Below are 15,597 nucleotides of genomic sequence, written 5' to 3'. Positions count from 1 at the left end.
TTACTATTGGAGGCTTAAGACAGAAAGAGCCTTATACAAAAGTCTGTAATATTTGTTGGAAAAGGTGGGGTCTTCAAATTTACTTGGGACACACATATATATTTTATATATATTTGTATAAAAATCTAAAGTAAATTTTATATACATTTATATATATGAAGTACATGTAGATATACATATGTTTTGTTTCTTTGTACAGGTGAAAAAAAGATTTTAAAAAATTAAGAGGCTGACAGAAAGGTTAAGAAAAAGGTTTGTGTTATGCTGTAGGAGTAAAAAAGAAAGAAAGTTTTTAAAAGAAACACTGAACTCAAAGATGTCTCTTAGCTGATCCTTTCTGTTTCCTGATATTAGGAATAGAGCAAAACATAGCAAGATGCTGCTACTGGGAATGAGTCATTCAAATAGCTATTGGTAAAATTCCCTGTAAACTGGAATTTTTTTGTTTTAAAATTTGCATTGTTCACTTTGAATACAGTAGTGCTTCTTGTTAATTGAGGGTTAGTTTCAAAGATAATGCTTAAAGAATAACCCATTGTACTGCATTAAACCAGAGAGGTTCTGTGTGGCAAAGGACATAGCTAGCAAATTAACTAGAAAGCCTACAGAGTGAGAGAATATCTTCACTAACCATACAACAGACAAAGGCCTCATATCTAAAATATATCAACAGCTCAAAAAATTGAATCACTCCAAAACTAACCTCCAAAGAAACAACTCATTAAAAGATGGGCCAAAGACTTAAAGAGAGTCTTCTCTGAAGAAGAAACAAAAATGGCCTGTGAGCACATGAAGAAATGCTCAACATCTCTGGTCATAAAAGAAATGCAAATCAAAACAACTCTAAGATTCCACCTCACTCCAGTTAGAATGGCCAGGATCAAGAAAGCTAATAACAACAGATGCTGGAGGGGATGTGGCCAGGAGGGATCACTACTACACTGTTGGTGAGAAGGTAAACTCTCAACCACTGTGGAAAGCAGTATGGCAGTTCCTCAAAAGACTAAGCATAGAGCTCCCCTATGACCCAGCAATTCCACTCCTTGGCATTTACCCAATTGTCCAGAAACAAGGACATACTAAATCCACTAGCACAACAATGTTCATTGCAGCACTATTTACCATAGCAAAGATATGGAACCAACCTAGATGTCCCTCAGTTGATGAGTGGATCAACAAGATGTGGTATTTGTACACAATAGAATTCTATGCTGCTGTCAGAAAGAATGACATCGCCCCATTTGTAAGGAAATGGAAAGACTTAGAAAAAATCATATTAAGTGAAGTAAGCCAGACTCAATCTTAATGGTTTCCCTCATTTGTCATAATCAGTAGAGACCTTGGGCTCTCTTATCAAAGATTTACAATAGAGCAAAACCTAGATACCTAAGGCCATGTAGTATGACATTAAATGAAAGGCCCTCCAGGATATAGAAACAAAAGCCATATAATGAGTGATTGTTGTCCTTATTGTACTATCTTTCATCTCTTTTGCTGTCCCTTGGTTATCTCATATTGTTACAGTATTTCACCTGGTTATCTGATATATTGGATATATGCTTATTTGGTTATTTGAAATTGGATAGGGAAGGGGGAAACAAGATGAGGGGCGGGGGTGGGAGGAAGGAAATGGGGACCAAGACATGAGAAAGGGTATCAATGTATGTGAAGTAATGCACCCTCTACCTGGTGAATATAATGTAACCCTTCTCCTAATCACAATAAAAAAGACAAAAAACACATGAATTTGTGTTTATAATAAAATATATGTTCATATTCAGAATGGAGAAACTGTGGAACAACAGTAAGAAATTTATATAAAAATATCGGTGTATTCCCTTTATCTTCCTTCAAAATAAAAGGTACTACATTATCTCTCATCTCTTTTGTTGTCCCTTGGTTATCTCATATTGTTACAGTATCTCACTTTGTTACCTGATATATCGGATATATTTGTATTTGGTTATTTGAAATTGGGTAGGGAAGGGGGGAAAACAAGATAGGGGTAGGGTTGGGAGGGAGGGAAATGGGGACCAAGACATGTGAAACGGTATCAATGTATGTGAATTAATGCACCTTCTATCTGGCAAATATCATGTAACCCTTCTATTAATTACAATTAAAAAATATATGAAAAAAAGCCAAAAAAAAAAAAAGAACCGCCTAGTGATAGAGTGCTTGCCTAGCATGCATGAAGACCCAGGTTCGATTCCTCGGTACCACATACATAGCAAAAGCCGGAAGTGGTGCTGAGGCTCAAGTGGTAGAGCTCTGGCCTTGAGAAAGTCCAAGGACAGTGCTCAGGCCCTGAGCTCAAGCCCAGGACTGGCAAAAAAAATATCCGTGTATTCCCTTTATCTTCCTTCAAAATAATTCTTAAGAACCTGATATGGAGAAACGTCAAGTGCTTTTTTCTTGCCTACAAATTTAACTTCATTCTGCTTTGATGATAAACCATCACAATCTGAATATATGTTGTGTTTGCTGTTCTGAAAATTAAAAGAGAGCTGCTACATCTTTAAGCAATCACCAAGAAGGCATGCCACCTGCTGTCTGCCTTTCATGGTATGGGACTTTTCACTTGAAAGCTCCACTGTGCAGCTGCCACACTCATGTTTTTAAGCACTGGTCTCATCTTTATAGAGTCAGATAATAAAAACTCAGGTCATTAAAAAACATGTGAGATGTCACTACACTCTGTTCCTGAATACTGTAATAAACATGTTATCTCTTAATAGAATGCCAATAAATCAAAAGTCAAATATTTATCAGCAGGTAGAGCTAATATTTCAAAGACAATGATAACCCATAGTTTGGAATCATAATTAATTTTCTTCAAGATGCTTTTTAGTAAATGGATTTATGTGTGAATAAGAATTGTTTTCTCTATGTAATACATCAATGAATAAAACTGTGGCAGTAGAAAGATGAGTGATTTCATTCTTTCCTTAGCCCCAAATAAATTTGTGGCATATCTGTAAGTGGTTTGGATACTTCAAGAGAGTATATGTCTTATTCTTCATCCTAAACCTAATACAAATAATTCTGTAGTCATAGAAACAAAAACTAAATTTCTGGAATTTAAGGGAATATTTCTTTCAAGATGATACTGTCTGTGATTGTCTGAATTACATGCAAAATTACTTTCCCTCATTCCACTGGTGCACTGATGAGGAATCCATGAGCTGATTCCAGAAATGATGTAAGTATGATTGCTCTCATTTAATCTTCTCCTGAAATAGATGAGAGGGCTTTTCTATTTACCATACTCATAGGGAACCCGATATACTGGATCCAGCTGGAAAGAATGCCTCTGCTGCCATATAGTACAGAAGAGAACAGGTTATTCCTGGCACTAAGAACACCATGACCCTCACAGAAACTATTTCAGTATGCACAGTCCATTTTTCTTCTTACATCTTCCTTTTCCTTCCAACCATATATGTGCAGGTCAGACAAAGCTTTCATGACAGGATTGGGAAGAAAAGGACATAAGCATATGGATATCTCCTGCTGCTGGCTTCTAGCTCATCTGGACCATTTCATGTGGTTCTACTATATTCTTACACATGTAAGAAGGAGACAGGATCATGGTTTAGGTCCTAATTTGGTAAAGACTAAGGAGTTGCTTAATTTTTGTTTTTTGAGAGGCTAATAAGAAGCACTCCTTTTTCTCTTGTTAAATACAGGGTGCAAGGCAAGCTGCATCAAATAAAACAGAGATGATATCGGGGCATGGAACATTTTATTCTTTCTAAACTATCTACAAGACTAATAACTCAGACAGGAGCCCTGAGTCATCCAGCCCAATTCTCCTATTATGCTACTTCACACACACACACACACACACAAAAAAAAAATCAGCAAACAATATTGTTAGCTTCTTGGCTAATTAATTTGAAAAGAATCAACATTAAAAGTAACCACCAACAAAACTGCAAAATCTTGCAAACCACCAAGGACAACAAAGTCAAATCAGCTTCTAATGAGAACACTTGCTTCTGCCACTGATGTGAGGTCAGATTTCCTCCGGGTTCAGTTTTTATAAAGACTGAAAGCATTTATTTCCTTTCCTAAACATTACCTAAGATGGGTTCTATTATCTTCCAATTTGATGAGCCGATTGCTAATTCTAGTCATGACGGCAGCTGCTTCAGCCTTCCAATCTATGAAGGCCAGGAGCTAATGGATGATGTAGTTTTTCACATCTTTTTAAGGTTGCATCTGCTGATCCAGAACTCCCTCACTGATAAGACTGATAGGCACTGTAAATAAGAGAGGTGTTTCAAGCCAAAGTAGATTTGCTTTCACAATCTTGAGAGCTGAGAAATCACTGGAAAAGGAGTTTCAGATTAACAGTGGCCTGTATCCAAAGCATTTTCCCAACAATGGATGGTGAGCTGACCATTTCTTACTTATTCCAAAGCAAATCAACCTTGGAAATCAATCTAAACACATGAATCAATTTAGACAGGTAGTGTCTATTAATAATTTCTAATTTCTGTTACTTAAATTGAGCTAAATAAAATTTAAGATGTTCTTAGGAATGTTAATACGGAAAGTGTCTTGTGCAAAGTGTAGTTTGTATTTTCTATTCACTGAAAAACTATTGAGTGAAATCTATGGTCCATATACTCCACTGTGTGCTAGGGATATAAAAATGAACAAAAGCATTTAATTCACATTAGAGTGTTTATGCAGTATTAAATGCATATGTAATGACAAAATAATGGCTGACACTTAATGAGAACTTAGCTATTCTATGAACTAGTCATATATTAGCTTATTTAGACATCATGATAATCCTGTGAAAAACTTACAATTATCATTTCTATTTTATAGGTTTAAAAACAACCAGGTTCACAAGAAAGTTAAATAACTGTCTAAGACCATAGAGCTAATAAATATCTCTGCAAAAATTCATCTCAGCTTGTCTCTAAAATTGCTATTTTTAACCAAGTGACATACTAACAAGAAATTCTAAATTTTTACCTAATGCGCAATAAGTCCATTTGATTTATACTTAAACTATATCCTAAAGACAAACTATATCCTAATGACAAACTATATCCTAAAGACTACATAATTTGTCACCAATTCTAAGAATTTTTATTATTAAACAATACTCTCTGAAGTAGATAATGAACTATTAGAACTATGTTAGAAGAGAAAACCGAAGCTCAGAATATAAGCTAATTTGTCACATCACTTGTCTTTTATTCATTTATGCAACCAAACTTTTTGAACACTAGGTGACATACAAAGGTGATTAAGACATAATCATGGTAAGAAGCACAGCAAACTGACACTTGGGTAATAAGAAGTTATAACTGATGCTACTAGACTTCCCAGAGGAGGTAATAATACATGTGCTAAGTCTATACAGTTCTACTCATGCTCTTGGATATTTCTTACTTGCATATAAAGGAATAAAGCTCTCTTCTTTCAAACTCATCATATTCCCATTTCCTCAGGCCAATATAAACTTTTATAAAGAATGTTAAAGCCAGGTGTGGTGGCTCATGCCAGTAATCCTAGTTATTCAGAAGGTTGAGATCTGAGGATCGCAGTTCAAAGCCAGCCCAGAGAACTAAAGTCCCTGAGACTCTTATCTCCAATTAATCACCAGAAAACTGGAAGTGGCACTGTGGCTCAAGGGGTAAGGTGGTAGGCATGATCTGAAGAGCTCAGGGACAACATCCAGGCCCAGAGTTCAAGTCCCATGACTAACAACAACAACAAGAAAGAATGTAGTACGGTTGGCATGGATCTATAACTTATTGTTCTCAGTCATTCTAAGAATTACTATCCATACTACTCATTAACTTAAGATATTATTCTAAATGTTCTAGCATGAACAAAGTAAGGAGAACATACTTCTTTGGTTCAAAGAGCTCTATTTTAGCAAAGAAAATAAACATACCAATAAATAACTATAACATAAGCCAAAATATATTTACTGCTAATAGTAACAACAGGCTTGAACTCTGCATAGAAGTAAAAAATATATTCATGAGGTAGAAATCTATTGATAGGGGCCGGGAGTTTGGCCTAGTGGTTAAAGTGCTTGCCTAGCATGCAGGAAGACCTGGGTTCGATTCCTCAGTACCACATACATAGAAAAAAGACAGAAGTGGTGCTGAGGCTCAAGTGGTAGAGCTCTAGCCTTGAGAAAGTCCAAGGACAGTGCTCAGGCCCTGAGCCCAAACCCAAGACTGGCAAAAAAAAAAGAAATCTATTGATAGATTTACTATGAAATATACTGTGAAATTGAATGTCTGCTACATCCTTATTAACCTGGACTGAACTGATTCTCAAGAAATTTAGGATGTTAGAGGCATTCCTTCTTTTTTCATAGTTTTACTTTTAATTAGTTGTACAAAGGAGTTGCCATCCAACAAAACAGTTTCTGAATACAATTGCATCTTGTAACCCCTTTCATGGTCCTCTCCCACCTCTCCTGAAGCCATTATAAAATTCAATGCATTGCTTCCATTCTATAGTTAATTTCTGCTATGTATAATTTAATACTTTTGCTGATACTTTAGCCACCTTTATCAATTATTTGTGGCTTAAACAGTATGACCTTTGACTCTAAGGGCAAAGGTTTCTAAGCCCTACAACCATCATTCTCTCAGTGAATATGGAAAGGCCATTAAATTCAGATTCTACCTCATTCTTATGGTGGCTTGCTGCATCAGAACTTTTTCAGGACATGTGCAGCATAATTACAAACTCCTGTATGTGGCACTTGGGACTTCCCTGACACTATGCTCCTTCTATGGCTTTTGTCTTGTCACTCTGCATCAACACTCTAACACGTCAGGCAAAGTGAGTTATCTTAGGCGCCCCAGCTGTTTGCATCATCCAGCACTCTCCCAAGCCTTTTTGGTGTCATTTTAGGTCTTGCTGGTTACTTCTGCTAGGGGTAATAGCTGGCAAAATTTTACACACTTTTATCTCCCTGGAAAGACTGAAGTTATCTACTCAGTGTTCCCTCTGCTCTGGCTTATTCCATCAGAGCTTTCCTAGGTCACACAAATTCTGGTGCCTTGCCACTCTTAACTGTAAGAGACATAGGCTCCATGCTTTCCCTCATTTGTAGTAACTAGTATATGTCTAGGACTGTCCTAGTAGAGGATCACAAAACTCCATACTATGTACATGTACCCATATTCAGTGATGCTAATCAAAATGAACTCCAACATATGGAAACAGTAGTTTTTGTGGTGGTTGTTTTTAACATACTGTACTAAATTTTTTCTTCTTCTCCTCCCTGCACCACACCTTGGTTTATCCCCTGTAGTCACTGTTTTTGGTTCTGGAACCCTGCATCCTATATGTATACATTTATCTGATTTCGTAATGGCAAGAAGAATAACAAATTGGTGAAATAAGGACAAAAGTGTGAACCGATAGAATTGCAGTACTCACAAGACACTAGGTTAGAGCTGAACCTAGTGCTAAGTGGGGAGTCAGGGGTATAGTGGGAGAAAAACTAAGGAGTGGGTAACAATATTCAACCAGAAATATACTCATTACCTTACGGATGTAACTGTAACCCCTCTGTAATCACCTTGACAACAAAATAAAACTAAATTTTAAAAAACTGCAAGAGAAGGACTGGATGGCAGATATTATACCTGTCACTGGATTAGCTCGAGACCCTGATGCCTCCCACCTATACAGATAGCATAGTAGACAAAGGTAAACACAGAAGAAAGCAAGGAAGGAAAGCAAGTTCTTTCAAGTGTTTCTAAGGAAAAAAGGGAAGTTGTGGAAAAGAGGAATCTGAGAGAGTCTGCTTGAGAATTGAAAGGAACTACATATTCCTTGATATCTAGTAAAATTAACTTAATTTCATCTATCCCATTTTAAGAACATTCTTCTAGATAATATTATAAGGTTCTCTACCCAGGCATGTCCTCTGCTCTCACATCTAGGCCTTTAAAATTAGTTCTTTTCCTCACAGGTGCTTAAAATTTATCTTTAAAATGATAAAATAACAATATATTATGAAAAACAGATAGGAACATCATGTTTAATTATTTTGTTTTCATCTCAAACAATCATAGGTACGACTATTTTTACATCACTGTTAATATCATGAAAAAGCAACATCAGCATGTCAAAAGACGTTAAATTCTCACAGTGATAATAGGAATAATTGAAGCTATACAGCTACATTTAATGATAATTTTTATGCTTCTTTGGCTGCTTCAGATTTTGTTTAACCTTGACTTTCAGGCTGCTTCAGATCACCAAATGGATTTGCTTTGTGTCCTCTGATTTCCTCAGTGGAATCATGAGCCTGGGAATGGAAGGCAATGGGATAAGAGGCTTAACAACATAACAGCCATGCATTGCAGCTTTGGGCTTAGCTAGAGCTCACACTGCTCTGCTCTTGAAGCCTCTAATATATCTATCACTGTCTGACTCAGACCACACTCCTGAAACAATGATAACTATACTTTCCATGATCCATCAATGTTAACTAGAGACTCTTTTCCACTAGCATGCAAAAAATACAACAAATAGGCTATTCTATGATTGTGAAGGATGAATGTTCAATTGAATCAAGGTAAGTGTCTGTGGTTTGTGCTGCAATCATATTTCATATCATGTTCTTATAACTCATCAGCACTGATCCGAAAAACACTTACAAAAAGAAGATATCTAAGCTGGGCACAGTGGCTCACGCCTATAATCCTAGCTACTCAGCAGGTTGAGATCTGAGGATCAAGGTTCAAACCAGCCCGGGCACAAAATAACCTGAGACTCTTATCTCCAATTAACCTCTAGAAAATGTGAAGTGGGGGTTGGCTCAAGGGTTGGGTGGTAGCCTTGAGCTGAAGAGCTGAGGGACAACACCCAGGCTGAGTTCAATCCCCATGATCCACATACATACACACACAGACACAGACACAGACACAGACACACACACACACACACACACACACACACTCACCCCACACATACAAATTCCAGTGAAGAGCAAAAGGCAACAATTAAGCAGACAGAGTGATGCATATATGGTAACCTACTTCTGTGAATTTTCAAAAGGAAAACAGTGTTTCAGAGACAAATCATTGACTATTAAAAAAGGAAACAGATGAGTGGCAGGGGGTGGAGGGAAAGTAGGAGAAAAACATGGAAATGGGAAACAATGTTCAAAAAGTAATGTACCCACTAACTGATGAATGTGACCCCTCTAATATATCACCCCAACAGTAAAATAAAATAATTCTAACAACTTTAAAAAATGGAAATACTTCCTTTACTAGTGTAATCAGAACTTACAATATAGAAAAAACTATATCCTAAGGGTTTTTAATTTATACTAATTTTATAGTCTAGCCATTTATTTATTTAATTATGATTCTTCCACCAGAGACTGAAAAAAGTGGTAGGAAATTTTTGTAAAAAAGTTTTTGCAGGGCTGGGAGTTTGGCCTAGTGGTAGAGTGCTTTCCTAGCAGGCACCAAGACCAGGGTTTGATTCCTCGGTACCACATATACATAGAAAAAGCCAGAAATGGTGCTGTGGCTCAAGTGGTAGAGCTCTAGCCTTGAGAAAGCCCAAGTATAATGCTTAGGCTCTGAGTTCAAGGCTCAAGACTGGAAAAAAAAAGTTTCTGCAATATAAATTAAAAAGAAAAATACCATTTATAAGGACTGAGAAGAGTTTCTCTCTTTAGCTTAAATGGGTTTACCAACTACATAATTTCATAATTTACTGTTTCTTAATTATATAGTGAAGAACTAATGTCAGGAGTCATGATTAAACATCCATTTTCCGAACTCCAGCTTCTATTTTTGCTGAGGTAAAAGTATCCATTATCTTCCATATTAAATTCTTAACTTTAAAGGGGAAAATGATTTCCTTAATGCTTTAAAAGGAGAAAAGTATTTCTATACCTTTCTTAGATGTAACACTGGCAAATCCCAGTTGAGCCTATAATTTGAATACTTAGTATGCTGTGACATTTAAATGATGAAACAAAGAATCTGGAGACCAGGTTTTTGAAGTTCAGAAATACGAGGAATTAACTATTCTTCTTCCCTTTCCCCATCCTTCTAGTCCTTCCTTTCTTATTTTGTATAAGAAATACCTCTGATTTCTTCTCTCAAGGATAAAAAGTTGAGACAAAATTACCAAATAATAAATGTGTAATTGAAATTAAACTTGATAATCAATTAAATTTTTCAAATAAGATCACCATCTCCATAGACTGCACATGCTCATAGGACCTGAATAAATGAGCAACACCACACAACAAAAAGAACCACCTGCTCAATCAATATTAAGTATATTATTGGGAAGAAACAGTCATATCTCCAGGTCAAGAACACAACAATAGTTCCCACTAGGTCACTTACAAAGGATCAAGGCCCAGTGACTTGGCTGAAGCACTGCTTGGCTTTATGGTTTGCATGCAGAAGGCTTATAGTACTTATGTATTCCAACCTTGTAAATGAAAGACTATTTTTTAAAAAGAGCAAAGACTTTTTGGTAAGATTTTTAAGATTTCCATTCAACCTTGATATATTTTATAACTATTCTCCTCCTCATCAGGAAATACTACAATGTAGGCAAAAAAATATCCTTCACAAACAGACCAGTGGTGCTCTGTGAGGTTCTTAAGGAATACTTTATAAATATTGACCACAGTAGGAATAATATTTTAAAAACTCTTCTTTGATGGATTATAAAGTTGTGACTTATATGATTCTCTTCTGGTCAGCCAGATCAACTACCATTGTCACCTTGATCTCACACTGACCTTGTCAGCACTGTGGAAAAAATCATTTGCCTTTGTTAAACGAGCTTTCCTCTCCATCATGAGATGACCGAATTCTTTCTGAAGCCGATTCAGTTTCTGGTTAGAGAACTGTAGGTGATCTTTCTCGGCAGAATCCTTTGACAGAATAATCCCCAGTGCCTCACTCTTCAGTTTCTCTACAGCAGAATTCCATTCCTGCAAGAGAGACATGTTCCTTAGTTATTGCATATATCTGGGTGTTTGTGTTATCCCCAAATCTATGTGCTGAAACCCAATCAATAATGAGACAGCATTAAGAGGGACTATTCGATCCTGGAGCTTGGACTTGCCCTTCGTGCTATCCTTGAGCCTGTTTGTACTAAAGGCTAGTGCTCTATCACTTAAGTCACAGGCTCACTTCTGACTTTTTGCCGGTTAACTGAAAAAGAGACTCACAGACTTCCTTGTCTGAGCTGGCTTGCATTGTAACACTTATATCTGAGCCTCATGAGTAGTTAGGATTACAGGTGTGAGCCACTGGCACCCAGCTGCAAAAAAGAAAAATATTTTGGCCACTGCATATAAGAGTAAGAAAACTGGATAGAAAAGCTGGCAAATATTTGGTGGGCCTCCTAAAAATTGTAGGTGGTAACCATAACCATGAAAATCATGTAGGGTCAATACCATGAACTTGGCTTGGGCCCTGTCCCTGAGCTCTTCAGCTCAAGGCTACTGCCCTACCCGTGAGCCACAGCCCTACTTCTCTAGTCCTTTATTTTTAAAGGAACTTTGTTTCCTCACTTAAGGAAAACTAATATATGCTATAATGTTATTTTTATAGTAAAAACTATATTTTTGAATAGAAAGGCATGTAATAGATATTTACATAAATTTTAGTTTCCTACATTTACATTTTAGTTCTTATTTTTATTATTTTATATTACCTTTGAAAGTTCTGGGGCCAGGAATTTGGCGTAGTGGTAAAACACTTGCCTACCATGCTCGAAGACCCGGTTCAATTCCTCAGTACCACATACATAGCAAAATCCAGAAATGGTATTGTGGCTCAAGTGGTAGACCTGTAGCCTTTAGAAAGCCATGGACAGTGCTCAGGGTCTTAGTTCAAGCTCCAGAACTGTTTATTTTTTTTTTTAAAAAAAAAGGTTATACAAAGGGGTTTCAATTCAACTTGTGAGTTGAAATTATGAATTCAATGCATCTTGGTCAATGTCACCACTTCCATCATTCTCTTTCAGCTATGTCAAGCTCCCTCATCCCTATAAGTTACCTGTGATTCATATGTACATAAGTACATTAAATATTTTATCCCTCCAACTTAAAACATAATTTTAACCTATTGGGAAGGAGCAAATAATTTTAAGTTGGTAAAATTTCTGGCATATTAAACCCTCACTAAATATTATTCTCACTTTTCTTCTCATATGCTTTATCATGGTTCATGAGCACCAAAATTTTGTTCTTCAAATGTGACTTCCTTTTGTCCACATTCTCAGCTAATGGTAGTAGAATTTCCCCCAAATGTTGATCAGAGTTATAAGACATGGTCTTGGAGAAATAAACCTAACTACATAGACGTAAAACTCTATGATGGACTATATACTCTATAGACATAATGTTTTATTACATAGATTAATATGTATCTATGACATACAAACCCTCAGCTTAATTTTAATTATGTTCTAGAATCGATGTGCCAGTGATTGTATATAGAGGTTCCCTTCTTGGATACTTGTTTGTTAAACATGACATTTGAAATATGATGTAAAAATCAATGTTAATAAAATCTTAAAACAAAAAAAAAACCAAAAATGTTGAACTAATTGCTTTACTGTCATTCTTCTTGGAATCTAATGTGTTGAGACTCTTCCTGGAGGGAAATATGGTGTGAAATATTTTGGACAAACTTTCTTGACAAAGTAACCATTGCTTGCTAATGAATTTTTTTGTTTAAAATTAGCATTTTTATTATATCTACATGAGACAATTCTTTTTTTTTTTTTTGCCAGTCCTGGGCTTGAGCTCAGGGCCTGAGCACTGTCCTTGGACTTTCTCAAGGCTAGAACTCTACCACTTGAGCCTCGGCACCACTTCCAGCTTTTTTTCTATATATGTGGTGCCAAGGAATCGAACCCGTGTCTCCATGCATGCTAGGCAAGCACTTTAACCACTAGGCAAAACTCCTGGCCCAACATGTGACAATTCTTATAAACAAATTTATGCAAGAATTTCAATTAATTAAAGATTCCATGAGGCTAGATTTAACTTTAAAATCTTATTTTTTTTTTTTTTGCCAGTCCTGGGCTTGAGCTCAGGGCTTGAGTACTGCCCTTGGACTTTCTCAAGGCTAGCACTCTACCACTTGAGCCTCAGCACCACTTCCGGATTTTTGTTATGTATGTGGGGTACTGAGGAATCGAACCTAGGTCTTCATGCATGCTAGGCAAGCACTCTACCACTAGGCCAAACTCCAGACCCTAAAATCTTATTTTTTTCATATATTTTTATTGTAATTAATAGAAGGGTTACATGATATTTGCCAGATAGACGATGCATTAATTCACATACATTGGTGCCTTTTCACTTGTCTTGGTCCCCATTTCCCTACCCCCACCCCCACCCCTCATCTTGTTTTCCCACCTTCCCTATCCAATTTCAAATAACCAAATACAAATATGTCTGATATATCAGGTAACAAAGTGAGATACTGTAAAAATATGAGATAACCAAGGGACAGCAAAAGAGATGAGAGATAACATAGTAACTTAAGGACAACAATCATTCATTATATGGCTTTTGTTTCTATATCCTAGAGGTCCTTTCATTTAGTGTCATACTATGTGGCCTTATGTATCAAGGTTTCGCTCTATTACAAATCTCTGCTAGGAGAGCCCAAGGTTTCTACTGATTATGACAAATGAGGGAAACCATTGAGCCTAAGTTCCTTTGAGTGTGGCTTACTTCACTAAATATGATTTTTTCTAAGTCTTTCCATTTCCTAACAAATGGGGCAATGTCGTTCTTTCTGAAAGCAGCATAGAATTCCATTGTGTACAAATACCACAACTTGTTGATCCACTCATTAACTGAGGGACATCTAAGTTGGTTCCATATCTTTGCTATGTTAAATAGTGCTGCAATGAACATTGTTGTGCTAGTGGATTTATGTCCTTGTTTCTGGATGATTGGGTAAATGCCAAGTAGTGGAATTGCTGGGTCATAGGGGAGCTCTATGTTTAGTCTTTTGAGGAACTGCCATACTGCAGTGGTGGAACGAGTTTGCACTCCCACCAACAGTGTAGTAGTGATCCCTCCTGGCCACATCCCCTTCAGCACCTATTGTTATTAGTTTTCTTGATCCTGGCCATTCTAACTGGAGTGAGGTGGAATCTTAGAGTTGTTTGATTTGCATTTCTTTTATGACCAGAGATGTTGAGCATTTCTTCATGTGTCTATAGGCCATTTTTATTTCTTCTTCAGAGAAGACTCTCTTTAAGTCTTTGGCCCATCTTTTAATGGGATGGTTGCTTCTTTGGAGATTAGTTTTGGAGTGATTCAATTTTTGAGCTGTTGATATATTTTAGATACAAGGCCTTTGTCCGTTGTATGGTTGGTGAAGATCTTCTCCCACTCTGTAGGCTTCCTACTTAGTTTACTAACTATGTTCTTTGCCATACAAAGGCTCTGCAGTTTAATGCAGTCCCACTTATCCAGCCTTTCTCTGATTTGTTGTGATTCTTGGTCCTTATTAAGAAAGTTTCGATCTGTGCCAAGGAGGCCTAGTGTTTCTCCTATTCCCCCAAATCACCTTCTGGTTCACCTGTCAACTGATTCCTTCTATTTCTTCCTCATTTTGTTTTATTTCCCTGTATAGCTACTCGATTTGTTAGTAATTCCTTCTCCTTATACAGCTCCTTTCTCTTTTTTGTATATTTAGATCCAGAGTCATTGAACATCAATGATATCAAGATAAAGTTGCTTAATTTAGGAAGATACAGGATGAGATAGGTAATTTTTAAATTGGCATTAGGGCTAAAGGTGTGGCTCAAGTGATAGAAAACCAGCCTAGCAAGTATAAAATCTTGAGTTCAAATCCTCGTACTACCAAAAGAAAAAAATTAGCATTCTGTGTTCATCATTGGGTAAACTACATAACCAATATGAAAACCCCCAGGGATTTCCTAGAATGCTGTGGGGACGGAAAAGGCAGAAGAAATTAGGATATGGAAAAATGGTTTTTAACTTTAATAAATGCAGACAGACAACACTATAGTTTAGGATCCTAGCGGAATCCTCTGTAAAATGATAAGTGTTGACATCTCTTTCTGTGTTAGTACTGTGCTGAAGGTTTCATGTGTATTATCTCATTTAAGTATCACTACCCCCCCCCAAGGTAGGAATGACTATTATCAACAGATTATTAATTAGGAAACTAGGGCTCAGAAAAATTATGAATTTGCCCAGGGTCTCAGTATTAGCAAAAGTGCCATTGTCATACCTCAAGTAGCTTGACCTCACAGTTTATTTTTTTTATCCTAGTCCTATCTCTTCGCAGAGGGTCAAATATTTTTTTTCTTTTTTGGATTAGAAGGATTTACCATATTCATTCAGAACTACATAGGTAAAATTTTCCATAAGGTCCTGATATGACCTTAGATATCATAAAAATGTTACACAACTCTGGGATCTTTGAAATTTGAAATCAGAAATATTCAAAATAAACACATTGTTATTATAATTAAGCATTCTCTGCTCAGATTCAAGCTTCACTTTGCTTAGCAACTGAGACAAAATAAAGCTTTTCTCTATAAATAAGA

At 36.5% G+C, this 15,597-nt stretch overlaps 1 protein-coding gene across 1 annotated transcript in view; it reads right to left on the bottom strand.

Annotated features, from left to right (window-relative positions):
• Ccdc141 (coiled-coil domain containing 141) overlaps window positions 1-15,597 on the bottom strand; it is a 162,874-nt gene that overhangs the window by 69,794 nt on the left and 77,483 nt on the right. The window contains exon 7 of the mRNA XM_090342542.1: window positions 10,784-10,978. Within this exon, the coding sequence (XP_090198668.1) occupies window positions 10,784-10,978 (195 nt within the window). The remainder of the gene's footprint in view (window positions 1-10,783; window positions 10,979-15,597) is intronic.

Source organism: Megascapheus bottae, chromosome 12, assembly GCF_031878675.1.
Source record: "Megascapheus bottae isolate mThoBot1 chromosome 12, mThoBot2.hap1, whole genome shotgun sequence".
Classification (NCBI taxonomy): Eukaryota; Metazoa; Chordata; class Mammalia; order Rodentia; family Geomyidae; genus Megascapheus; species Megascapheus bottae.
Note: the sequence above shows the minus strand (reverse complement) of the source record. Positions and strands in the feature narration are given on the sequence as shown.